The 27,721-nt window shown below is 45.7% G+C and overlaps 1 protein-coding gene across 1 annotated transcript in view; it reads left to right on the plus strand.

The window, feature by feature from the left end:
- The window catches only part of LOC111973641 (autism susceptibility gene 2 protein-like), a 429,231-nt gene that overhangs the window by 265,154 nt on the left and 136,356 nt on the right, over positions 1 to 27,721 (plus strand). The window contains 1 exon segment of the mRNA XM_070447353.1: positions 19,614 to 19,643. Within this exon segment, the coding sequence (XP_070303454.1) occupies positions 19,614 to 19,643 (30 nt within the window).

Raw genomic sequence — 27,721 nt, forward strand, 5'->3', positions numbered from 1 at the left:
GAGCGTTCCTCACCGGGCTGCCAGTGATATCTCCTCTAATTGTGGCGTTCTCTCGTTCTTTCGTTGTCTGATGAAGCTTGCTGTGCGTGTTGGCGTGGGAGCCCTTTGAGCACCACTCCGCCGCACCGCCGCCGCTTTCTGCTGCTCTCTTGTTCTCCTCCCCGRCAGATCAAYACACCAAWGTCACCCCGTTCCGTTGTGTCTGTCTGTGTGAGGATGGCTTTGTACTGTACACACTTAAGGCACAAATGATCCTTCTGATAAGGCCTAATGCTGACCCGATGTGACCACTACAGGAGGTAGAAGAGATTAATAAAGGACTCATCCAACCCCCATAGTCACTATTATACATTTACATCATCACAATTTCCCTTCCTGGTACACTTGAAGTGTTTTCAACTTTTTGCAGTTTTTCTATTTCAGAAGCTTMTCTTTCCTTTGCTGTAGGAGAATCTGACACGTTGACAATTGTGCAACTTTTGTAGCTAGTGCATGAAAGCAGGAGGGAGCAAAAGCCCCATGTTTCAGGGCCTTTGAATGTGGTTCTATAGCACCACGCAGCTTTGACAGGTGAGCTCAAAAGCCCAACTTCTCTGATAGGGGATAAGACAGGTTGTGAGGAATCAGGGAAAGGAAGGCGGGCGAAAGCTTCACACACGCACGCACGCACGCACACACGCAAAGGAGGTAGGGAGAGGGAGTGGGACGAAATGAAGAGAATCGAAGGTAAAAGAGAGGAGGGAAGGAGTGAAAACACAGCTGATAAAAATCTGTATTATAACAACATTAATTGATGCTGCTGAGTGCCATATGTGGCGCCATATGGAGCAGGCATCCCAGAGGGCTGCTGTAATAGACAGCCTGCGGTGGTGCACACAACTTGGCACGTTTACAAACAAGGGACCTCCCATTAATGTCAGGGAGACAGAGGGGGAGAGAGAGGGAAGACAAAGAGGGAGAGAGAGACAGACGGGGAGAGAGAATAGCTGTTTGTATTGGAAAGTATGTTACTTGTTTTGTTTGTTTGTTTTTTTGCTCGGATTTTTTTGGTGCTCCGTACTGTAAATGGCCACATTTTAATTACGGTAATAAATGACCTCGCCCTGCAGTGTTGATGAGCGGCGGGACCCCACCCTCCGGCCGACCACCCCCTCCACCCAAACTTGCCCCCCCTCCGCAGAAGCCATCCTCAGCCCACTGCACCACACACACGACACACACACACACACAGACAGAGCAGAACAGACAGACAGACAGACAGACAGACAGACAGACAGACAGACAGACAGACAGACAGACAGACAGACAGACAGACAGACAGACAGACAGACAGACAGACACCTCAGCAGGTGAAGTGATGCATGGTGCCCTGACGAAGTGTGCTTAATCAGCTCCATTGAATCTCTCCTACCCCTAATAACGGAGAGAGCAGAGGTCTGCTCCATCCGCACTATAGAACCCTACTGTCTGCGCGACCCTACCCTGCCATATCCACTGGCTGATTGTAGCTGCATTGTCTCAGAGCTGTCTCTACGTCTGGCAAAGGAGAGGAGCTCCTGACTGTGATGGGCACTGTGTCTGCACTCTGCAGGGACGGCCGGGCTCCATGAAGGTTGGGCTGAGCCCAGCTTCCCTGCTTCAGTATTAGCAGTGGCAGACAGCGTCATGTCTCTCTCCTCTCTCTGAGGACCGGTGGGGGGGGGGGAGTGGATGAATGGGGGAAGTGACAGTGGGATGTATATGGAACTGAGTTGTCAGCCATTCTGTTGGGTCTCATAGACTGTGAGGCTAAACAAGAAGAGAGCACAGCTGTTTCCTCACTGGCTGGCTCTGAGGGGGAGAGAGGGAGGGGGTGGGGAGAGAGGAAGAGAGGAAGAGAGGGAGGGGATAGAGCAAAAAACAGAGAGAGTGGGAGGGAGAGGAGCGAGAGAGAAAGGGAGCTCTCAACTGTGATGTGTGCTGATGTAGCTGCAGCTCTGGGTCAAACGCTGCCAGTGTTTTGTGTTCGTCTTTGTTTCGTCTTCCCAGTGCTCRYCTAAATTATTCACAGCCTGAGGATGTTCACTGTGAATACTGTACCCCCTCCTCTTTTCTCCCTCTCTCTCATGCTTCTCTCTCTCTCTGGGCAGTTCCACGGTAACAGATTTACGCTGATACTCTGATTTTTCACTTTAAAATGTATGGCAACCAAAAACCATTGATTTCAAAGTTTAACAAACCATACAACTCTATGCACAATGACCACTTTGAACAATTTACACAGTAAAAAATAAATTAAGATTTATACCAATCTTTGTATGTGCACAGTTCTTCCTGTAAAATGGTTTCTGTTTGATATACATTTTAAAATGAAATTCCGTTACCATGGAATTGCCCTTCTCTCTGTTCTCGCTTCTTCTCCCTCTCTCTTCCCTGCTCCATCCCTCTCTTCCCTTCTCCCTCTCTCTTCCCTTCTCCCTCTCTCTTCCCTGCTCCATCCCTCTCTTCCCTTCTCCCTCTCTCTTCCCTTCTCCCTCTCTCTTCCCTTCTCCATCCCTCTCTTCCCTTCTCTCTCTCTCTTCCCTACTCCATCTCTCGTGATAGCTTGTTTGGAAAGATAACAGAAGTTTCCTTCTTGCTCTCAGGTTAATTCAACCCCCAACCCTTCATTACTGACTACATCTCTCACCCTCCTCCTTTCATCCCTCTTGCTTCTGTCCTATTCTCCTCTCCCCCATCTCTCTCCTCTCTCTCTCTCTCTCTCTCTCTTCTCTCTCTCTCTCTTCTCTCTCCTCTCTCTCTCTCTCTCTCTCTCTCTCTCTCTCTCTCTCTCTCTCTCTCTCTCTCTCTCTCTTCTCTCTCCTCTCTCTGCTCTCTCTCTCTCTCTCTCTCTCTCTCTCTCTCTCTCTTCTCGCTCTCTCTCATCTCTCTCGTCCCTCTCCTCTCTCTCCTCTCTCTCTCTCCTCTCTCTCTCTTCTCGTAGTGGCTCGGTGGAAAACAAGTGTCTGATCTTTTATTTTCTAAACAGTAGCCTAGTCCTCATGATGAGCACCTCAGTCAAGGGTGAGGAAAGTTTGTTTTGCACCACAGCGAAGACCAGACTTTTGCTCTGTCTTCCTTACACTACCCCCTAATGATTTCCAATGACTTTGTTCTCCTTTCCTATCCAAGTTCAGAGGTAACCCAAGGGCAAGCCAAATCCTCTGGAAGTCGATGTCACTGATTAAATCTGTTGGCCAGCGGTTTCATCTCTACGACAGACAGACAGACAGACAGAACATGTAACAGGGGAGAGATTTGGCCTTGCTGTGCGTGCGTCCCAGAGCCCTATGGTCAAAACTAGTGCACTTTCTAGGGAATAGGGTGTCATTTAGGATGCAGTGTTAGTGTGGGAGCTGCTGTTCTCTGCTCATCCCAGGACAGGAGCTCACATTTTGTATTTCTATTAGATTTGTGATTGGGGTTAACCCTCTTGTTTTGTTGTAGATTAATGCTGTGTTAACTGGTTGTTGAGCAAGCTGCAGTACAAAAGCCTGCAGACAGACAGGGGGTTGGAGATGAGCTGCACTGTCCTGGCCATCTGAGGAGAGAGGGAGGAGAGAAGAGAGGGAGAGTTGAATCCAGTCCCAGCCAGTGCCACAGGACACTCATTTGTAATTCTTTAGCCTGCCTATGACAGTTTTTGATCATTGCAGAGGAGAAAAGAGGGTGGGAGGCGAGAGGGAAGGGAGGGAGGGGGTAGAATGGCCTGCTTTCGCAGTTGCTGTCACCCAGCATGAATGCCCCTCTGGCCGAATGACAAGTCTAGCGTGAAGCGCTTGGCTGCCCCCTGAAATTAGCAGTAGAGCCCCCCGGCGGCACATGCTTCTCTTGACCAGCGCACAGTGGGCTGCCGCAAGACTCTTCTCATTGTCTGCTCCCTCACAGCCCCTGACTCCCCCTCTCTCTCTCCCTAGCTCCTATTTATTTATCTCTTTCTCACTCACTCTCCCTCCATCTCTCCCTCCCTACCTCTCTCTCTCTCTCTCTCCCCCTGTGCGTATGCTGGAACTCAGTTAACAGCATCTCTAGTGCTAATCAACAATGCTGTCCAAGGAGGAGAGGTACAGGGAAGGGGGAGTATGTGTTCAGGTGTGTATGTTTGTGTGTCTATTGCATGTCTGGTCTCCCTCCCCTTCTTCTCTCTGTGAGAGAGAGAGAGAGAGAGAGAGAGAGAGAGAGAGAGACGAGAGAGAGAGAGAGAGAGAGAGAGAGAGAGAGAGAGAGAGAGAGAGAAGAGAGAGAGAGAGAGAGAGAGAGAGAGAGAGAGAGACTGTATAGAGAAATGCCCGGAGGCTCAATCTGTTCCTCACTGAGCTACATCAGTGTGAGAGACGGGCCTCAGGGAAGCCTCCACTCACTCCATCAAACTGTCAGGTAGCCAGCGGAGCCGAGCTGAGAAGGGAGACTCTCAGCTGCCCTCAGGGCCAGTTCAAGTCAACATCCCATTTCCTTCCTTCCTCTGCTAATTTCTCCTACACCCGACTTAAATTTCCAATGCCCAGTGCCTGCTTTCTGCTGCTACTACAGCTCTGCTCTGCGGTGGGGGCCAGGAGCCGCGTTAAAACAGAGGGAAGCCAGGGGTTATGTGTGTGGGTGGGTGTGTGTCTCTGACAGGGAGGTGGTTGCTACTGGTGGTGGTTGTGGAGTTATCTGGAAGCTGCGAAGGCGAGAGAGAGAGGAGAGGGTCAGGGAGAAAACAGAAAGCCAATGGGAGCTATATGAAAGATGAGCTGCTAAAATGGACGCTGTAAATCAGTATTTTTCTCTCTCTCCTCTCTCTATTTCCCCCTTCTTTCTCTGTCCAATTCTCTCGTACTCCCCTACCGCCTCCATTTTTTTTCTCTCTCCTAGGGCTGTTGCGTATTCATAATACGATTGTGTATTCCCAGTCCCTTTTCTGCTGGCTTTTTGGCAGCTTGTTTTTCTTCTTCTCATGAATAAATGCTCCCCAATCTCTCTCCTATCAGTCCCATTAGAGTCTGCTCCTCTCCCTGCCAGACTACTGTGAGAGACCGCCAACACCCCTCCAGCCCCCCTCCCCTAGCGAGTGCTGAAAGCAAAGGCTGAGGGATTTCAAGTTGGAAGGCACAACCCACTGGGAACAGACGTCAATTCAATGTCTATTCCACGTTGGTTCAACATAATTTCATTGAAATGACGTGGAAACAACATTGATTCAACCAGTGTGTGCACAGTGGGAAGGCAGTCTTTAAATTTAAAAAAGGGGGAATCTCCCCCTCTGTTTCCCTCCCTCCTGCTTGTCCTCTGACCACATGCTCTACACTGCTCTGGAAGTGAAGTGAAGCGCTGGGCTGGCTGTCCCTGAAGGAGGCTGTTTGCACGGGATCTGGGTTTTGTAAAGCCATGCTTGGCTTGGCTTGGCCTGGCAGGGTCGGGGGTCAGGCCTATATCTTTCATCACTCTGGTTGATTTACATGGTCTGTTATTCAGCTCCCTGAAGTGTGTCAGCTCCTCCCAGGGAAGGAACCTTGGTGCCTGTCTAATGTAAAGAGCTGCTCACAGCCCCTGTCTCTCCTCTATGCTTCTCTTTCTCTCTCTCTCTCGCTCTCACTCTCAACTCAGCTCTCTGTTTGTACAGCCATCTCAGAGGTCCCCAGCTCAAATATGGTTTTACATCAGAGCTGGGGCCTTTTCTTCTTGTGGTCGATATAATTTCCGCCCGTGGGCACTTTTCACTCCGAGCGTCCATCTTCAGCTGGATCAATACATCCCTAATCCCCAGCCCTCGGTCTGACCCCTGGTAATCACTTGGGGCCTCATTTATAACCGTTGCGTAAATTTCCCCAAAAGAATCTGCGTGCACCAATTCTGAAAAGACTTCGCGTTTCCAAACTATTGACATTTAGAAACTTGGCACAACGGCATACACAGCCTGTTTCCTGTTATAAATCAGACCTGTCGTAAAACTGCGCCCGTGAACGAGCATTAAAACTCTGCCTGGAAAACACCCTCCGTTCACCTTTTATGGTGACAATAATGCCCTTTATTTGCTGTATAATTCGGAACTATTGGCATTAGGCCACAGCATGCAAAAGACAAATTGTTGTTCATTTAGTTTATCAATAGATTATTGGGTTTCTATGCCCTGCCTTGGTATGGGCTCTGGGATTAAATAGGCAATCATGTCACGCTCCTATCACACACCAATACTGTAGCCTACTCATACTGTCAAATATTTGACATAAGCTACCAGTCTATTTACTTTGTTGGTAGAATGCTTTAATCTTTAGCAGTCATTTATTCTGTATCTGGAAATGGACTGTCAATTACASTATTTACAGTAGCTTCCTACGGCCTACTTCAACGTAAAAGATCAACTGTTCAGCTGGTAAATGCAACTGTATACCTGTATTATAAACCGCGCTGCCGATGATATTGCAAAACTTGAAATACATATAGTCTCCTGTATCTATTTACTAGGCTACTATGTCCAATGAAATGAGAGATGCGCACGGTAATTGTTGTATGGCTCCTTCGGGAATATGAACCCATCACGGCCAGGAAAGGTGAGGAATTTATTTTGCAACGGTTATGAAAATAAAATAAATAGGAAAAAGATTCCTGTCTAATTATTTTAGATTCAAAAAATAAAACACAGATTTCCCCTCTTCTCACAATCGGCAAATGGCTGCATTATTGCTAATATGTTTTCTTGTTTTTTTTTTTTTTTTTGTTATGCTGATGAATGAGGACCCAAAAGCGACGTATAGAAACAGAGTCTTTATCAGTATCAACAACACAATGCTTCTCCTGGATATATCAAAGGTAAATCCAAACAGGAAACTGAAATCCTCTCGTCAGTAGAGAGGAACGACTGGAGACGCGACACACAGACTGCAGGTCGCTTCGGAAGGCACAGGCGTAGCTGACATAGACACCTGCTCACACGCAGCATCTGAAGAAGGCAAAAAACCGACAGGGCGGAACAAGGACACAGGACAGCAAACATCAAACCAGATCCGACAAGGACAGAAGCGGAAAACAGAGGGAGAAATAGGGACTCTAATCAGAGGGCAAAAATGGGGACAGTGTGTGAGAGTAAATGAGGTCGTTGGGAGATGAGAACAGCTGGGCAGGAACGGAACGATAGAGGAGGAGCGGGAGGAGGGGAGGGGAGGGGGGAGGGAGATAGAAAAGGGAAAGACCTAATAAGACCAGCAGAGGGAAGCACAGGGACAAGACATGATGATCAAGACAAAACATGACAGTCCCCCCCACTCACCGAGCGCTCCTGGCGCACTCGAGGAGGAACCCTGGCGGCAACGAAGGAAATCATCAATCAACGAACGGTCCAGCACGTCCCGAGATGGAACCCAACTCCTCTCCTCAGGACCGTAACCCTCCCAATCCACTAAGTACTGGTGACCACGTCCCGAGAACGCATGTCCATGACTTCGTACCTTGTAAATAGGAGCGCCCTCGACAAGGACGGGGGGGGGGGAGGGAAGACGAAGGAGCGCGAGAAAAGGCTTGACACAAGAGACATGGAAGACAGGGTGGACGCGACGAAGATGTCGCGGAAGAAGCAGTCGCACAGCGACAGGATTGACGACCTGAGAGCACGGAACGGACCAATGAACCGCGGAGTCAACTTGCGGAGAAGCTGTCGTAAGGGAAGGTTACGAGTGGAAAGCCACACTCTCTGACCGCGACAATACTAGGACTCTTTATCCTACGTTTATTGGCGGCTCTCACAGTCTGCGCCCTGTAACGGCAAAGTGCAGACCTGACCCTCCTCCAGGTGCGCTCACAACGTTGACAAAAGCCTGAGCGGAGGGACGCTGGACTCGGCGAGCTGGGACGAGAACAGAGGGGCTGGTACCCAGACTACTCTGAAACGGAGATAGCCCGGTAGCAGACGAAGGAAGCGAGTTGTGAGCGTACTCAGCCCAGGGAGCTGTTCTGCCCAAGACGCAGGTTTCGAAACGAAAGGCTGCGTAATATGCGACCAATCGACTGATTGGCCCTTTCTGCTTGACCGTTAGACTGGGGATGAAACCCGGAAGAGATGACGGACAGCACAATCAAACGACAGAACTCCTCCAAAACTGTGACGTGAATTGCGGCCTCTGTCTGAAACGGCTCTAACGGGAGGCCATGAATTCTGACACATTCTCAATGATGATTTGTGCCGTGTCCTTAGCGAAGGAAGCTTAGCGAGGGGAATGAAATGTGCCGCCTTAGAGAACCTATCGATAACCGTAAGAATCACAGTCTTCCCCGCAGACGAAGGCAGACCCGGTAATAAAGTCTAAGCGGATGTGAGACCATGGTCGAGAAGGAATGGGAAGCGGTCTGAGACGACCGGCAGGAGGAGAGTTACCTGACTTAGTCTGCGCGCAGTCCGAACAAGCAGCCACGAAACGGCGCGTGTCCCGCTCCTGAGAGGCCACCAAACCGCTGGCGATAGAAGCAGCGTACCCGAACGCCGGGGTGGCCAGCTAACTTGGCAGAGTGAGCCCACTGAAGAACAGCCAGACAGTAGAGACAGGAACGAACGAGAGGTTACTAGGACAAGCGCGCGGCGACGCATTGAGTGAGTGCTTGCTTTACCTGTCCTCAATTCCCCAGACAGCCAACCCGACAACACGCCTTCAGGAGAATCCCTCGGGGTCGGTAGAAGCCACAGAAGAACTAAAGAGACGGGATAAGGCATTAGGCTTGGTGTTCTTATTTCCCGGACGATAGAAATCACGAACTCGAAACGAGCGAAAAACAACGCCCAACGAGCTTGACGTGCATTAAGTCGTTTGGCAGAACGGATGTACTCAAGGTTCTTATGGTCAGTCCACGAACAAAAGGGACGGTCGCCCCTCCACACTGTCGCCATTCGCTATGGCTAAGCGGATGGCGAGCAGTTCGCGGTTACCCACATCATAGTTGCGTTCGATGGCGACAGGCGATGAGAAAAGTAAGCGCAAGGATGGACTTATCGTCAGATGGAAGCGCTGAGACGGATGGCTCCCACGCCACCTCTGAAGCGTCAACCTGACAATGATTGTTTAGTGACGTCAGGAGTAACAAGGATAGGGGCGGATGTAAAACGCTTCTGAGGAGATCAAAAGCTCCCTGGCGGAACCGGACCACTTAAAGCAAGTCTTGACAGAAGTCAGAGCTGTGAGAGGGGCAGCACTTGACCGAAATTCGAATGACACGCGATAGAAATTAGCGAAACCGGAGAAAGCGCTGCAACTCGACACGTGACTTAGGAACGGGCCATCGCTGACAGCCTGCGACCTTAGCGGGATCCATCTGAATGCCTTCAGCGGAAATAACAGAACCGAGAAATGTGAGAGGAGACATGGAAGGCGCACTTCTCAGCCTTCACGTGAGCAATTCTCAAAGGCCTGGAGTACACGTCGAACGTGCTGAACATGAATCTCGAGTGACGGTGAAAAAAATCAGGATATCGTCAAGGTAAACGAAACACAAAATGTTCAGCATGTCTCTCAGTAATCATCAAACTAATGCCTGAAGACAGCTGGAGCATAGCGAGACCGACGCGAGACCCGGTATTCAAATGCCCTAACGGAGTGTTAAACGCGTTTTCCACTCGTCCCCTCTCTGATGCGTACGGAGATGGTAAGCGTTTCGAAGGTCCAACTTAGTAAAGAACCTGGCTCCTGCAAAATCTCGAAGGCTGACGACATAGGGGAAGCGGATAACGATTCTTAACCGTTATGTCATTCAGCCCTCGATAATCCACGCAGGGCGCAGAGTACCGTCCTTCTTCTTAACAAAGAAAAACCCGCTCGGGGAGAGGAGAAGGCACCCGGTACCGGCGTCGGAGAAACAGACAGATAATCCTCGAGAGCCTTACGTTCGGGAGCGACAGAGGTATGTCTACCCCGAGGGGAGTGGTCCCGGAAGGAGATCAATACAACAATCATACGACCGGTGAGGAGGAAGGGAGCTGGCTCTGGACCGACTGAAGACCGTGCGCAGATCATGATATTCCTCCGGCACTCCTGTCAAATCACCAGGTTCCTCCTGAGTAGGGGACAGAAACAGCAGGAGGGATAGCAGACATTAAAACATTCACATGACAAGAAACGTTCCAGGATAGGATAGAATTACTAGACCAATTAATAGAAGGATTATGACTACTAGCAGGGATGACCCAAAACAACAGGTGTAAAAGGTGAACGAAAAATCAAAAAGGAAATGGTCTCACTGTGGTTACCAGATACTGTGAGGGTTAAAGGTAGTGTCTCACATCTGATACTGGGGAGAAGACTACCATCTAAGGCGAACATGGGCGTGGCTTCCCTAACGTGCTGAGAGAATGTCATGTTTCCGAGCCCATGCTTCGTCATAAACAACCCTCAGCCCAGAGTCTATCAAGGCACTGCAGGAAGCAGCCGAACCGGTCCAGCGTAGATGGACCGACAAGGTAGTACAGGATTGATGGAGAGACCTGAGTAGTAGCGCTCACCAGTAGCCCGCTTACTGATGAGCTCTGGCTTTTACTGGACATGAAATGACAAAATGTCCAGCAGAACCGCAATAGAGGCAAGGCGGTTGGTGATTCTCCGTTCCCTCTCCTTAGTCGAGATGCGAATACCTCCCAGCTGCATGGGCTCAGTCTCTGAGCCGGTGGGAGGAGATGGTTGAGATGCGGAGAGGGAAACACCGTTAACGCGAGCTCTTCCCGCTCGTGACGAAGATCTACCCGTCGTTCTATGCGGATGGCGAGTGCAATCAAAGAGTCACGCTGGAAGGAACCTCCCGGAGAAGATCTATCCTTAACCTCAGGTGGAGTCCTCCAGAACGCGAGGCAACGCCGGCTCGTTCCAGTCACTGGATGCAGCAAGAGTGCGAAACTCTATAGAGTAATCCGTTATGGATCGATCACCTTGACATAGGGAAGCCAGGACCCTGGAAGCCTCCTTCCCAAAACTGAACGATCAAAAACCCGTATCATCTCCTCTTTTAAAGTTCTGATAAACGTTAGAACACTCAGCCTTGCCTCCCAGATAGCTGTGCCCCACTCCGAGCCCGACAGTAAGGATGTATGACGTAAGCGATCCGAGCTTCTCTCTTGAGTATTGTTGGCTGGAGAGAGAACACAATATACACTGGGTGAGAAGAGCGACACTCAGTGGGCTGCCCAGAGTAACATGCTGGTTATTAACCCTAGGTTCCGGAGACTCGGAAGACCAGGAAGTAGCTGGTGGCCGAGACGAAGACTCTGAAACTGTCCTGAGAGATCGGAGACCTGAGCGGACAGGGTCTCAACGGCATGACGAGCAGCAGACAATTCCTGCTCGTGTCTGCCGAGCATTGCTCCTGGATCTCGACGGCAGTGTTGCGAGAATCCGTAGTCGCTGGGTCTCTTGGTCGGATTCTTCTGTATGCTGATGAATGAGGACCCAAAGCGACGTAATAGAAACAGATCTTTATTCCAGTATCAAACAAACAATGCTTCTCCTGGATATATCAAAGGTAAATCCAAAACAGGAAACTGAATCTCTCGTCAGTAGAGAGGAACGACTGGAGACGCACCACAGACTGCAGGTCGCTTCAGGAAGGCACAGGCCGTAGCTGACATAGACACCTGCTCACACGCAGCATCTGAGAAGGCAAAAAACGACAGGGAAACGGAACAAGGACCAGGACAGCAAACATCAAACAAGAATCCGACAAGGACAGAAGCGGAAAACAGAGGAGAAATAGGGACTCTAATCAGAGGGCAAAATAGGGGACAGGTGTGAAAGAGTAAATGAGGTCGTTAGGAGAATGAGAACAGCTGGGAGCAGGAACGGAACGATAGAGAGAGAGAGCGGGAGAGGAGAGAGGGAGGGGGAGAGAGAGGGATAGAAAGAGGGAAGAACCAATAAGACCAGCAGAGGAAGCACAGGGACAAGACATGATGATCCAGACAAAACATGACAGTTTTTTCTGAATAAGCTTTTCATCATATCCCCCATTTGCACCAAATACTTTGACCTACTTGCCAGCTGGCAATACAATATTTTAACCACTAGAAGGTGTGCGTACGCATGGTCTAAAGATTAGGGGAGGTGAGCACATTCTCAAGTCAAGTTAATTATTATTATTTTGCGTGAAAACTTGTGCACATACATTTTGGGATATATACAGTTGAAATCGGAATTTTACATACACCTCAGCCAATACATTTAAACTCAGTTTTTCACAATTCCTGACATTTAATCCTAGTAAAAATCCCTGCCTTAGGTCAGTTAGGATCACCACTTTATTTTAGAATGTGAAATGTCAGATAATAGTGAGAATATTTATTTCTACTTTTATTTCTATCTCAATTCCCAGTGGGTCAGAAGTTTACCTACACTCAATTAGTATTTGTAGCATTGCCTTAAATTGGTTAACTTGGGTCAAACATTTCGGGTAGCCTCTCACAAGCTTCCCACAATAAGTTGGGTGAATTTTGACCCATTCCTCCTGACAGAGCTGGTGTAACCGAGTCAGGTTTGTAGGCCTCCTTGCTCGCACATGCTTTTTCGGTTCTGCCCACAAATTTTCTATGGATTGAGGTCAGACTTTGTGATGGCCACTCCAATACCTTGACTTTTGTGTCCTTAAGCCATTTTGCCACAACTTTGGAAGTATGCTTGGGGTCATTGTCCATTTGGAAGACCCATTTTCGACCAAGCTTTAACTTCCTGACGGATGTCTTGAGATGTTGCTTCAATATATTCACATAATTTTCCTACCTCATGATGCCATCTATTTTGTGAAGTGCACCAGTCCRTCCTGCAGCAAAGCACCCCCACAACATGATGCTGCCACCCCRGTGCTTCACGGTTGGGATGGTGTTCTTTGGCTTGCAAGCCTCCCCCTTTTTCCTCCAAACATAACGATGGTCATTATGGCCAAACAGTTCTGTTTTTGCTTCATCAGACCAGAGGATATTTCTCCAAAAAGTATGATCTTTGTCCCCACGTGCAGTTGCAAACCGTAGTCTGGCTTTTTTATGGCGGTTTTGGAGCAGTGGCTTCTTCCTTGCTGAGCGGCCTTTCAAGTTATGTCGATAAATGACTTGTTTGACTGTGGATATAGATACTTTTGTACCTGTATCTTCACAAGGTCCTTTGCTGTCGTTCTGTGATTGATTTGCACTTTTCGCACCAAAGTACATTCATCTCTGGGAGAAAGAATGCGTCTCCTTCCTGAGCAGTATGATGGCTGCGTGGTCCCATGGTGTTTATACTTGCGTACTATTGTTTGTACAGATGAACGTGGTACCTTCAGGCGTTTGGAAATTGCTCCCAAAGATGAACCAGACTTGTGGAGGTCTACAATCCTTTTTCTGAGGTCTTGGCTGATTTCTTTTGATTTTCCCATGATGTGAAGCAAAGAGGCACTGAGTTTGAAGGTAGGCCTTGAAATACATCCACAGGTACACCTCCAATTGACTCAAATGATGTCAATTAGCCTATCAGAAGCTTCTAAAGCCATGACATCATTTTCTGGAATTTTCTAAGTTGTTTAAAGGCACAGTCAACTTAGTGTATGTAAACTTCTGACCCACTGGAATTGTGATACAGTGAATTATTAGTGAAATAATCTGTAAACAATTGTTGGGAAAATTACTTGCGTCATTCACAAAGTAGATGTCCTAACCCCGACTTGCCAAAACTATAGTTTGTTCACAAGAAATTAGTGGAGTGGTTGAAAGATGAGTTTTAATGACTCCAACCTAAGTGTGTTGTAAACCTCCGAATTCAACTGTATGTACGTACACACGGTTTATAAATTTAGGCCCCTGACTTCRCATGCAGCCCCCAGGCAAGGTCAAGGGTCAAATGGCTGAATGGATCTGAGCCTTTGGTCAAGTCAGAGTGCAGGACTCGTATGCAGGTGACAGGAGGGGTTATGAGGAAATGCTTCATTTTGTTATTTTGTCTTCTCAAAGGTTAAGAAGGTCGAGTGGCGGTGACACTGGTAGTCACGTCAACGGTAAAGCCCAGTGTTAGAGACTATGAACTCTGTGGTGCCAGTAAACTATTTTATTTACTGTGGGAGAACATAACGTAACCACTGGCCTCTCTCTATTGAAAATTTAGCATTTTTTGTTTTCGCTCCGCCTTTGGTTTACAGCAAACCCAGGGCATTGTGCACTCTTCCATTGGCGCCCAGAAGAGAGGTTTATTTGTCGAATTTTCCCCTTGTTTGTCACACAATCAGGATAATCTCAGCGTCGTCTCAACCTCTCCCACCCCCGAGCCTCTGCGATGACTCATCATTATGTTTCTCCCTCTCTTTCTCCCATGGATGGTGTTGAGACTGAGAGGGGGCTGAAAACACAGGAGCATGCAAGAAACATCGGCTCCATGAATTATGGATGTGTGAGTCCTGTAGGAAGAAGTGCTTAACCTTGTGCCATGCTCTGTGGTGCAATAGAAACTTCCAGTGCGGCTGCTAACAACATGCCTGCCTGGTGGTTGGTGGTCTCCTAAAAGGTACCCTATTGTGCGATTCCACGCCAACGGGAGCAAAAACTATTTTTGGTATCTAAGACTGTTCTGGCAATTCTTAGAAACGTCCTTGAGAGGAAGGATGTTAGACACGCTTTTTACATTTGTATCACAATTTATTGATTTTTGTATCATGATGTATGCATAGTGATCCGTGAACCGTACATGATACAGACAACACCTTGGTGTCATTACACTCCTTATAGTGTGCTCTAACATCTGGAGTATGTCTACATTCTGAAATACACATGAAAAATATTTAGATTAATATCTCAAAACTACCGTTTTTGATTTGGCTTCATTTTTTAAATATTGTCTGGAACCATATACTCTTCAAACTCATCAAATTTCCAGAGTGGGCTCTCTGGTACTTTCATTGATATGACCCATTTTATACATAGAAATGTACATTTTAAGTCATTAACCAATCACAGCGCTCTTTTAGGATTGCATATTCAGCAAATCACCAGCAGAAGGAATTCCCTTTGATTCTATTTGCCATCCACTGTGTTGGTGGTGCTCATAAAATTGAATTAGCAGAGAGCCCACTCTGGACATTTGATGTACTTGTAGATGATATTGTTCCAAACAATGTCTTAAACTGAACAAAATCAAAAAGGGTTGTTTTAAAATATTAATATTTTTAATGTTGAATAAATGCATTAGAAAATGTGTATTTCAGAATCTAAACATATTCRATATGTTGGAGCACACTCGAAGGAGCACAATGACACCAGTATGTTGTCTGTATCATGTAGGGTACACGGATCATCAGGTTTTACAGGAGGCATGTATAGGTCTAAAAAGGGCCTAAAATGGCCACTCATGATTTTCTTAAAAAACGGTTTGCCATACTAATGTAAAAAGCATGTCAAACATTCTTCCTCTCACTTAAGTTTCTATGTGAGACTTGCCAGAACAATCTGAGATATCAAAAATATTTTCCGCTTCGGTGACATTTGGGACACACCCAATATCACACACCTCATCTCCGGAGCCACAGGAGGGAAATTGAGGTGGAGGAAATTGTGGCTGTTTCATGGGTAAAGCTACCATTAGATCCCTGTGTATCTGGATGGGCAATATGGCCTACAGAGAGTGCTTCTGAGGTCTGACACAGTATGAAATTTGTGCTTTTCACCACGTTCTCCAATAATAAACCAAGATGGCCGTTTAGGACTGAGGAAAACAGTACCTGGACTCCATTCTCTCTGACAACATGAAGATGGCCAACTGTCTCACCCTTTTGGCTTTGTCAATAGTGAATATGAGGTCTTATCATATCTGTGGGTGGTGGTATTTCTGAGACTATTTTATTTGACTGAGGCAAAAATATGAATAGTTTCAGTATAATGTCACAGTTGAATTTTTGGAGCACAAGCTGGCAGTGAAATGTATGCGCCACAAGCCTCCGTTCTTTTTTTACATCCTTGTGGATATCTCACAGCCAGGATGGCCCCAATCAGTATTCAAGCAGACAGCCCCGACAGACATTGATGCTGTGCCAGTATTTATGTCGCCGGAAAAGTTTCTCCCTCTATCTTCGAGGCAAATTTATCGCAAGTCTCCTCAGAATGTGACGGGTGGAACTGTGTGATTAATTTGGCCAGTCGTTTTTTAATGTGTTCCGGGATGCGCAGCACTTATTGTCTTCCCCCACATGTCTATTACAAAATCTGCAACAACAAAAAATCCTGAAGCCTCCTGTCTCCCTCCTCAGCCCTGTTGCCTCATTCCAGGTCTGAGATATGGGCTCGTCTTGGGGCTAGCCTAGCACTGAGACCCGACCCGGGTCCAGTCTGGACTGGTGTTTCTTCTGTCAAAATAAATCTCCTGCTCCTAAAGTGMTGAAAGCTGTGTAAATGTCAAAACCATCCGTCTGAGGTGTGGAGGGGAGGAGAGGGAAGGGAGCCTGAGTCATCCGGTGAAGCTATTCCCTGATTTCTTCTCGCTGCGGCAGCGGTTGCCAGGTGCAGATGTTGCTCCTCGCTCCGKCTGCCTCTGAACCAGTAGCCAGGTTTTCTCTATCTTCTCTAATTTTTTTCTTCTTTGGTGGGGGTTGTTTTTGAATATCCATGAGAGGGTGGACCCGCTGGGGCTCCTGTCAGGGAATTTTGCGAGCAACATATCTCTCGGTTTTTAACGACGTCCCCTCTGACTGGCCTGGCCTGCCGTCCTGCTGTTGGTTAGGGGAGGTTGGTGTGTTTGTGGTTTTCCATTTTCCCCATTTGGCTGATGTGTTCCCTCTCCTGGCTTGGCCCTAGTTGACTGCTACAGCACAGAGGATCTCTTCTCAGTTGAACAGCGAGAGAACCCTGTTCTCATCCTGTTGTACAGGATGGCATTGGCCTAATGCAGCCCCCACTGTAGCCCTTTCCCACATCGGCCCAATGTAGACCTAACATAGACTCAGCGTAGACCTATAATAGGATGTAGTTATAGCCTGGAACCATGCTAACCAAACACAGCCCTGACAGACCTCTTTCATCTCCTCAGGAGCCACCTCCATGTCCCCACTATGTGTTTAATGCTGTTGTTTTTTTGTCGCTTTTGACTTGAAACTCCTATCCTGCTGAGAAACTCCATCCTTCCTCTAGTCCTCCATTTACACTCTGCTGCAGGAAATGTCTCTTAAAGAGATTGGTGAGGGGGGGATGAGAGCCCTGCTGTGCTATTTCGATATTATTTTTCCTTCTCCTCCTCTCCAGTGCACTGGCAGCAGCACTCTGTGGCTTCCTTATCCTCTGCTCTCATCCTCATCCTCAGTAAGACCAGCCTGCAGGTCTGTGCTTGGGGAATCCACCTGTTCCTCTCCACCGCACATGCAGGGTTTCAGCCCGGCCCCAATAACAGGGGGAACTAGCATCACTGTGTGAGCCGCCCGGCAGCAGCAGGCAGCCGTTGTGGTGCATACTAAGAACACATTTCTCCCAGTTCCCTGGGTATGATCTCAAACCAGGATCCATTTACTTCCAGGGGCAACGTCAACAGGCAAATCTAGGAGAAAGTCTGCAGTTTTTCTGAATGTGGTGATTTAAAAAAAAACAAATGACTGAGTGGTGAGAGAGAGACAAATGCTGCTTGATTACAGGTTGTGTTGAGTCAGTAACAGGCTCATCTGGGTAGAAATGTGTGACAATCAATTTGCAGAGAACTCCCAATGCTGAATGGGAAGTTGATTGACAGGGAGCCTAAGCCACTTCCAGTTTCTTTAATACCATGTACCTATAATGTATTTTGACAAGTAAAGCCCTGAAATTAGGGTTTGCAAACATTCCCTGGAGAATTAAGGTACAGACAGCAAACAGGCTTTTTTTCTCTAATCCTGAACTCACACACATAGACATGTGCACACACACACACACACACACACACACACACACACACACACACACACACACACACACACACACACACACACACACACACACACACAACTGATTGTATACAATGGAACATTTAACCATGCTTTCCAAAGTCATGGCCATTTGATTTCCTGTCTTTCCCTCTCTTTCTCATTCTCTTTCTGTTTCTCTCTCGCTATATATGTGTCTCCCAGTCTCTCTCTCATTCACTCACTGCCTCTGAATACTATCAACAATGACCAGCTATAGAAAGGAAATCAATGCATTAACAACTGTGTTCTCTCTTTTTCATTGATCTGGCCTCCGGTGTAAATGTTTCGACTCCCTTTCTTCTGTAAGAATGGCTCAAAATGGAAGGTTAGGACTTCAGCATAGCCTTAAGATGTTATATAGACAGATGTAACACGCAKACACATGGTCATTCATATCATGTTGAGCCACAGAATCTCTTGACTTACCACTCTCCCCAGTAAGAAAAAGTATTCTGTCATTCACTCACAGAATGGGAAGATTCAAGGGCATAAGAGTAGCTCTCTGGAGATATCCTTACCTCTGGACTGTAGCAGGCTTGGGTTCAAATACTATTTGAAATCATTTCAAATACTGAAGCTGGGCTTGATTGAGTTTTCCAGGTGCAATCGAACAAATAGAATAGTCGCAAAAGTGCAAATCCCGCCCCGTCCTGCACTTCAAGGCAGACTAAAGCAAATGCTAACTGTTTTTGAAAGATTTTGCCTAGTATTTGAACCCAGGTCTGGTCTGTAGTGCTGATTGGTACTCGTTACTTAATTATACATTTGGACCCACCACGCTACAACACAAAGGGCCGCTGTGCCTCCTTTGACCCAAAGTCTCCCTTTGTGCCGGGGCTCTGAAAAGGAGTTAAACAAAATAAAGAGGGGCACTTAAATATGTTGCCACAGAAACTTAATTGACAGATTGAAGCCAGGCAGGCAGTGTTTTTCAGGGGACCTTCTCTTCTTCTCTTCTCTATGGCTCTTTGCTTGAATAGCTTTTCTCTTTTCTCCCTGGCTCCCCCACTGTGAGGTCCAGGAGGTCTGACCAACTGGTCCACTCCTGTTTCCACAACTTCACTTCCCATTGTAGTGAGAGAGGAGCGGCCTGGAGGAGCATTTATTCACTATTAACACCTAATGAACGTGAGAAATGGAAGTAGAGATTAAATGAGAGATCAGCTTTTGTGCCTTATAAAGGAATGCTAGCCATACAGGAGACAAGTGGTTATATACGTTGTGGTCATAATTGCACATTTGCATTTCAAAAGTTTTAGTCCCTTTTTAATAACCAAATGTGAAATACATTCATGTTAAATATACTAATAGAGAATGTTGGTTATAGGATATGGTGATCTGATGATGTGTGGAAAGCACAATTGATATTCTAATCAAAAGAGTGAAGGACACTTTTCTGTTGATTGCGAAATGGAAACTCGATAACTCGTGCACTCTATACTGATATTGTTTTCCACTTTTTGTAAACGATGGTATTTGCACAGAAAACTCAAGAATAGCGTTGTTGTATAGTACTGTGTACTCCTTTAGAACCTGGAAAACTCTCAAACGCGACACTCTCTCTCCCTTCATCTACCTTCATTTGTGTTGAAAGCTGCCACTGAACAAGAAGTCTCCCATAAAAATAACATCTGCACTGATTATGAGGTTGGTGGTGGCGGGGGGGGGGATAAAATGAATAATTCCTTATGTTTCCCCTTTCTCTTCCCTTGCAGTGTGACAGCGAGAGTGACGTTGATGACAAGGTAAGACTTTTTTCTGTTTATCTTTCCCCACACACATCAAGTGTACTTGAGGAGTTGTGAGTAACACATGTTGAGTTCCTGACTGAAGAAGAAGAAGAACCATCATTCTGTTAAAGTGAGAGGAGGAGTTATAACAGACCGACAATGCTGCTAGTCCCACTACTGTTGAGCATTTGCATCCTACAGATAAGTAACAGAAAGAAAGAAACTAACAAGGAAAACACACAGGTAACTGCCAAAATAAAGGAAACCGCAACTTAAAGTGTCTTTATAGGGTGGTGGGCCAGTTTAGATTCAGTCAAATCAACTGTTATTTGTTACATGCTTTGTAAATAACAGTTGTGGACTAACAGTGAAATGCTTACTTACGGGCCCTTCCCAACAATGCAGAGAGAAAGAAAATAGAGAAATAATAGAAAAGTAAAACACTTAATAATGAAAGTAATAAATAAATACAAAATGAGTTATGATAACATGGCAATATACAAGGAGTACCAATTCAATGTGCAGGGTTGCCAGATAATCGAGGTAGATATGTACATTAYGGCTGACCCCATTTAGTCGATTGATTGGTCGATAAGCTGTTGGTCGAACGAGATTTCTTTAGTCAAGCATATAGCAACAAAAAAAATGTAATCAAGGTGTACAAGACGCCTGTCTGATTCGCGCCTGTAGACTAATCCATTGTGGAGGCCGTGGGAATAGGACAGTGCATCACTCTAAGACATGTGCTACAGAAATTGTATATGGTTATATTACATGCCTTAATTTTCAAAGAATAGTGAGGAGAGAGGAAACACCAACTTGTTTAGGTCTATAATCAACAGCCTAACTGTTAAATGTGCATGGCTTTATACATCATCCATATACAGCACCAGTCAAACGTTTTAACACACCTACTCATGCTTTTTCTTTATTTTACTATTTTCTACATTGCAGAAAAGTAGTGAAGACATCAAAGTATGAAATAACACATATGGAATCATGTAGTAACCAAAAAAATATAGATTTTAGATTCTTCAAAGTAGCCACCCTTTGCCCTGATGACAGCTTTGCACACTCTTGGCATTCTCTCAACCAGCTTCATGAAATAGTCATCTAAAATCCAAAAAATGTATTGATTGGTCAACCAATATTTTTGTTGTTGTCAGGGACACCCCTAATGTACATACAGTATAACTAGGCATAAAGTGACAGATAGTAAACAGTAGCAGCAGCATATGTGAGTCAAAGAGAGTCAAAAAAGAGTCAAAAAAGTTGGTGCAAAAAGGGTTAACTGCAGATAGTCCGGGTAGCTATTTGGTTAACTATTTACAGTGCCTTCACACCCCTTGACTTTTTCCACATTTTGTTTTGTTACAGCCTGAAGATTTTGTGTCACTGGCCTGCACACAATACCCTATAATGTCAAAGTTAATTTATGTTTTTTGAAATGTTTACTAATTAATACAAAATGAAAGCTGAAATGTCTTGAGTCAATAAGTATTCAACCCCTTTGTTATGGCCAGCCTAAATAAGTTCAGGAGTAAACATTCGCTTAACAAGTCACATAGTAAGTTGCATGGACTGTGTGCAATAATAGTGTTTCAGAAATTAACTTTATGTCCTGAATCCAACACAACACATCACTGAATACCACTCTTCATATTTTCAAGCATGGTGGTGGCTGCATCATGTTATGGGTATGCTTGTCATCAGCAAGGACTAGGYAGTTTTTCTGTATAAAAATAAACGTAATAGAGCTAAGCACAGACAAAATCCTAGAGGAAAACCTGGTTCAGTCTGCTATCCAACAGACACTGGGAGACAAATTCACCTTTCAGCAGGACAATAACCTAAAACACAAGGCCAAATATACACTGGAGTAGTTTAGCAAGATTTGTATTTTATTATTTTTATTTCACGTTTATTTAACCAGGTAGGCCAGTTGAGAACAAGTTCTCATTTACAACTGCGACCTGGRCAAGATAAAGCAAAGCAGTGRGACAAAAACAACAACACAGAGTTACACATAAACAAACGCACAGTCAATAACACAAAAGAAAAATAGAAACATTTATGTACAGATGACATTGAATGTTCCTGAGWGGCCTAGTTACAGTTTTGAATTAAATCGGCCTGAAAATMTATGGCAAGACTTGAAAATGACTGTCTAGCAATGATCAACACCCAACTTGACAGGGCTTGAAGAATTTAAAAAAGAATATTGTACAATCCAGGTGTGCAAAGTGCTTAGAGACTTACCCAGAAACAATTGTAGCTGTAATCACTGCCAAAGGAGATTCTAGCATGTATTGACTCAGGGGTGTAAATACGTATGTAAATGAGATATTTAATTTCAATAAAACATGTTTTCACTTTGTCATTATGGGGTATTGTGTGTAGATGCCTGAGACAACAATTCAGGCTGTAATACAACATGTGGAATAAGTCAAGGGGTTTGAATACTTTCTGAAGGCACTGTAACTAACAACGTAGCAGTCTTATGGCTTGGGGTGAAAGCTGTGCAGGGTCCTGTTGGTTCCAGACTTGGTGCGTATGTGGATAGAATATTTAGAATATGTAGGATAGAATAGTATATATATACAGCAATAGTTGAATAGGAAGGCATTGACAGGAATACACTATATACATATGAAATGAGCAAAACAGTATGTAGAAAAGCTGAAGAACATACGCACATCCAGGTATTTTCAGCAGGTGCTGGAGTTGTAGGCAAACTCATGGAAAACAGAAAGGAAAACGCCGTACACTGCTGCTCATGCTCTCAGGTGATTTTTTATATAACAACATTCTGACCCTTAGGTCTTCATCAGGCATCCATACATAAAACAGTATGTAAACATTATTAAAGTGACCAGCGTTCCAATAGAGAGTACAATAGAGATTCTGTCATCTGTGCATCTGTTGGGGCGGTATGCAAATTGGAGTGGGTCCAGGGTGTCTGGGATGATGGTGTTGATGTGAGCCATGACCAGCATTTCATGGCTACAGATGTGAGTACTACAGGGTGATAGTAATTTAGACAGTTTACCATGGTGTTCATGGGCACAGAGACTATGATGGTCTGCTTGAAACAAGTAGGTATTACAGACTGGGTCAGGGAGAGGTTGAAAATGTCAGTGAAGACACTTTCCAGATGGTTAGTGCATGCTCTGAGTACGCATCCTGGTAATCCGTCTGGCCCTGCGGCCTTGTGAATGTTACCCTGTCTTACTTGCATCCGGAACAGCTGGTGCTCTCACACATGGTTCAGTGTTGCTTGCCTCAAGGCAAGCATAGAAGGAATGTAGCTTGTTTGGTAGGCTCGGGTCACTGGGAAGCTCACGGTTGGGTTTCCCTTTGTAATCCGTGATAGTTTGCAAGCCCTGCCATATCCGACGAGCGTTAGAGCCGGTGTAGTAGGATTCGATTTTAGTCCTGTATTGATGCTTTGCTTGTTTGATGGTTCGTCGAAGGGTGTAGCGGGATTTCTTATAAGCGTCCGGGTTAGTGTCCCGCTCTTTGAAAGTGGCAGCTCTACCCTTTAGCTCAGTGTGGATGTTGCCTGTAATCCATGGCTTCTGGTTGGGATATGCATGTACGGTCACTGTGGGGACGACGTCATCGATGCACTTATTAATGAAGCTGGTGACTGATGTACGGTCACTGTGGGGACGACGTCATCGATGCACTTATTAATGAAGCTGGTGACTCCTCAATGCCATCAGATGAGTCCCGGAACCTATTTTATTCTGTGCTAGCAATTGTGGCCTGTGGAAATTTTTTCCCGCTCCTCTACCAAGGATATTGACGGGAACTGGAACATGCTGTCGTACATGTTGATACAGAGCATCTCAAACATGCTCAATGGGTGACATGTCTGGTCAGTTTGCGAGCCATGGAAGAACTGGGACATTTTCAGCTTCTAGGAATTGTGTACAGATCCTTGCGACATGGGGCCGTGCATTATCATGCTGAAACATGAGGTGATGGCGGTGGATGAATGGCACGACAATGGTCCTCAGGATCTCGTCACGGTATCTCTGTGAATTCAAATTGCCATCGATAAAATGTGATTGTGTTTGTTGTCCGTACCTTATGCTTTCCCCCACCGCCACCATGGGACACTCTGTTCACAGCGTTGACCTCAGACAACCGATCACCCACACGACGCCATACATACTGTCTGCCATCCGCCCGGTACAGTTGAATCCAGGATTCACCAGTAAAGAGCACACTTCTCCAGGGTGACAGTATCTATTGAACGTGAGCACTTGCCCTCTGAAGTTGTTTACAACGCCGAACTGCAGTCAGGTCAAGACCCTGTTGAGAACAACGAGCACGCAGATGAGCTTCCCTGAAACTGTTTCTGACAGTTTGTGCAGAAATTCTTTGGTTGTTCAAACCCACAGTTTGATCAGTTGTCTGGGTGGCTGGTCTTAGAGGATCCCGCAGGTGAAGATACCATATGTGGAGGTCCTGGGCTGGCGTGGTTACACATGGTCTGCGGTTGTGAGGCCGTTTGGACTGCCAAATTCTCTATAACGATGTTGGAAGCAGCTCATGATAGAGAAATTAACATTAAATTCGCTGGCAAACAGCTCTGGGGGACATTCCTGCAGTCAGCATGCCAATTGCACACTCCCTCAGAACATCTGTGGCATTGTGTTGTGTGACAAAACTGCACATTTTAGAGTGGCCTTTTATTGTCCCAAGCACAAGGTGCAACTGTGTCATGATCATGCTGTTTAATCAGCTTCTTGATATGCCACACCTGTCAGGTGGATGGGTTATCTTGGCAGAGGAGAAAAGCTCACTAACAGGGATGTAAACAAATTTGTGCACAACATTTGAGATACATTTTTGTGCGTATGGAACATTTCTGGGATATTTTATTTCAGCTCATGAAACATGGGACGAACACTTTACATGTTGCGTTTATATTTTTGTTCAGTGTAGTTTACAGCTATCATAAAGTATTCTAACTCTGGTGAGCAGAATCTCGAGACTTCTTAATTTTAGAGATCGCACACCAGCTGTTTTTAACAAAGAGATACACACCACCCCCCTTGAGCTTACCTGACACTACCGTTCTGTCCTGCCGATTGTATATTATCCATGTCCTTGATCATCCACGTTTCCGAGAAACATAGGATATTACAGCTCACATCAGCCTCTATATCGCCGTCTCTTTCTCTTCCGAGTGTCAGGGATTAGTGCCTGGCCCGGGGTGAGCAGTATGTCCTGTGCCGCCGACTCGTTGAAGTTGAAATCTTCATCCAAATCGAGGTGAGTGATGGCTGTTCTGATGTCCAGAAGATCTCTTCAGTCGTAGGAAACGATGGCGGACACATTATGTACTAAAAGAGTTAAGATCAGGGCAAAAATACACACAAAATAGCAGAATTGGTCAGGAGCTCGGAAAATGGACGCTATACACTGTACACTCCAGCGCCATTCTGGCACAGATTCTACAAGTGTCTGGAACTCTTGTTGGAGGGATGCAAAACATTTGGTGTTTTGTTGATGGTGGTGGAAAACGCTGTCTCTGTTGCCGCTCCAGAATCTCCCACAAGTGATGACTGTGGTGACTGAGACGGCAATGGCATATAGTTAACATTGTTTTCATGCTCATTAAATCATTCAGTTACCACTCGTGCCCTTTGGATGGGATCATTGTCATCCTAWGGGGGCATAGCCATGGTAACCAAAATAATAGCCTGCCTAGCATTTTTATACATGATGGGATGTTAATTGCTTAATTAACTCAGGAACCACAACTGTGTGGAAGCACCTGCTTTCAATACCCTTATTATCCCTCATTTACTCAAATGTTCCCATTATTAGTTTTTCACAACGCAAATAATAACACTGCTTTTATAGGTGTAAGAGAATGTTGGGTCTTTCAATTTGCAACTCCTTTAACCTCAATGATAACCTCAGACTGTGTACAACATGTATCACATTTTACCTACAGTACAACAATGTGATGCAAATATAGATAATAAATGTCACTGATCACTCTATTATGTAGGTTTGACTATCATATTCCAATTAATTTCATGCAGAAAATACACTACTGATGTCCCTAATATCCTAGGGATAGCATTGCAGCATGTACAGTATCACAGTCTTTATGTTGCTAAATGGCAGATTTGCCAAGTTACCATCAGTTATTAATCATCTGTCAGTCTGTTTGACAGCTGTTGGCCAGCGTCTATACAGAGTATTTGTAATAATATCAATTTCACAACTGTACACTTGTTTACTTGGGTGGCTGGCTTGTTCATCTATGGTTTCCTCCACCACCACCTGCAGCCATTCCACCATGAACCACCAATGGGAGCCTCACACATCTTAATTCCCCCGCAGTTTAGCAATTACTCCCTGGTAAATGAATGAGATAGCATGCCTAATCTCCTGTAAGCTTATCTCCCAGTTCTGTGGAAATGTCTGCGGCTCCGCTCGCCCTATAAATAATACATTGATAGCAGCATAATTTGCATGAACTGTAGCTTTGGCAAGTCAATAGGCTTTTATCTCTTCATTGAACCAAAAAGTGAGTGAATGAGTGAGTGTGGGAAGGGGAGCCTCTCTCTCGCCCGTCAGTTTGACATGACAGGAAGGGAGTTTTCAGGGCCTGTCAGTTTCCATACAGCTCCCTGGCATCACTATTGGTGAGGAGGGGGAGGGGAGAGGAAGGAACTACTCTACAGACAGACCCCCCCCCACCTCTGTATCCTCAGATCAACCCTCCCTGTCTGTTTGCTGTTCTGTCTGTCCACACCCCTACCTCCTACACCTGCCACATGGTAGGTTCATTGCTAATTTGAAATAGGAATGCCATATGTTTTATGTCAGTGGGTTGTTTTAACTATGTACGTGTTGTTCACAACATGTGGAAGCAATTACTGAGTTGCTGGAAATTCAAAGAGTGTGTTTTCTCTCTTTCTATCTTTCTCCAGTAAGGCTAATCTGTCAGATTTTTTATTTTTTTTTATCTATTCAGTGAACGCATAGGGAATGGGGTGGGGTTGGTCCATGTGAGTGCAGTAGTCTCTGGACTTGACTGGCGGTAGTTAACTCATACCAGGCAGTCCATGGGGCCTGGGGAAAATGTGCCACTGTCCATAGAAACCAGACAGTGCTGACGTACGTCACAGTGAGGCTGTTGTGAATTCCTAAAGTACTCCTCTCTGAAAGAGCACCATGTCTTCCATGAGCTAAAAAAGAATGTCTGTGTTTGAGTAAGGACCGTAGTAAACGGACCTCTTCTAGATCGAGGAAATGGAGAGGACTATTAACTTACATCAAGATGACAGAGTGGCATCCATAGAAAATTGAATGATGGGGGTCAGAGAGAGATGGGGAAAAATCAATCTTGACAAGCCATCAGTGGAGTCAAATCACCAGTGTAAAATTGGTTTTCATGAAGGAAAGACAAACACTGTCATTTGTAATTGGCCACACTTACAATAACTCTGTCTGTTTAATTTCTAGCATGTTAACTGCAACAGGTGCTGCCAACAATGGCTGCTTTCGTTCACTTCAAATCAGCAGCCACCTGAACACCCACAATGTCAGGATTTAACAGATTACATCAATTAGAATATTGCTTGCAGGTGTGCCCGTTTGGTGCAATCAGTTACAGTTATTTGAATAAAACTGTCTGGTAGCCAGGCTGGTGTATGGTATTGCAGGCCAGCCTGGGTAGATACGGGCATGTCGTAAAACCATCATATTCAAACACACAACAGATAAGACTGCAGATGTATTCCAATGTATTCCCGTGTTGGTTTTCTTGAGATTGCTAGGTAACCTCTATCTGAGTCCTATGCTGTCAGTGGGGATGTTTATGTAGATTCACCTGCCTGGCTGTGCCTGCCCCAGATATAGGTCTACAGGCCTACTCAGATTGTTTTCTCATCGCTCGTATTTCCTCCATGGAGCCTAGCCCTCTGTTTAAAGAAATATGTAATTTTCCTCCATTATCCGAACATAATGTTTGACAATGAACAGTATTCAAAGTCAGAAATAGTATCCTTGACCCTGAATAACCCCCCGAAGAACCCCCTGCTGTGGCCTGAAGCGTAGCT

This window comes from Salvelinus sp. IW2-2015, linkage group LG15 (assembly GCF_002910315.2).
Source record: "Salvelinus sp. IW2-2015 linkage group LG15, ASM291031v2, whole genome shotgun sequence".
Taxonomy (NCBI): domain Eukaryota; kingdom Metazoa; phylum Chordata; class Actinopteri; order Salmoniformes; family Salmonidae; genus Salvelinus; species Salvelinus sp. IW2-2015.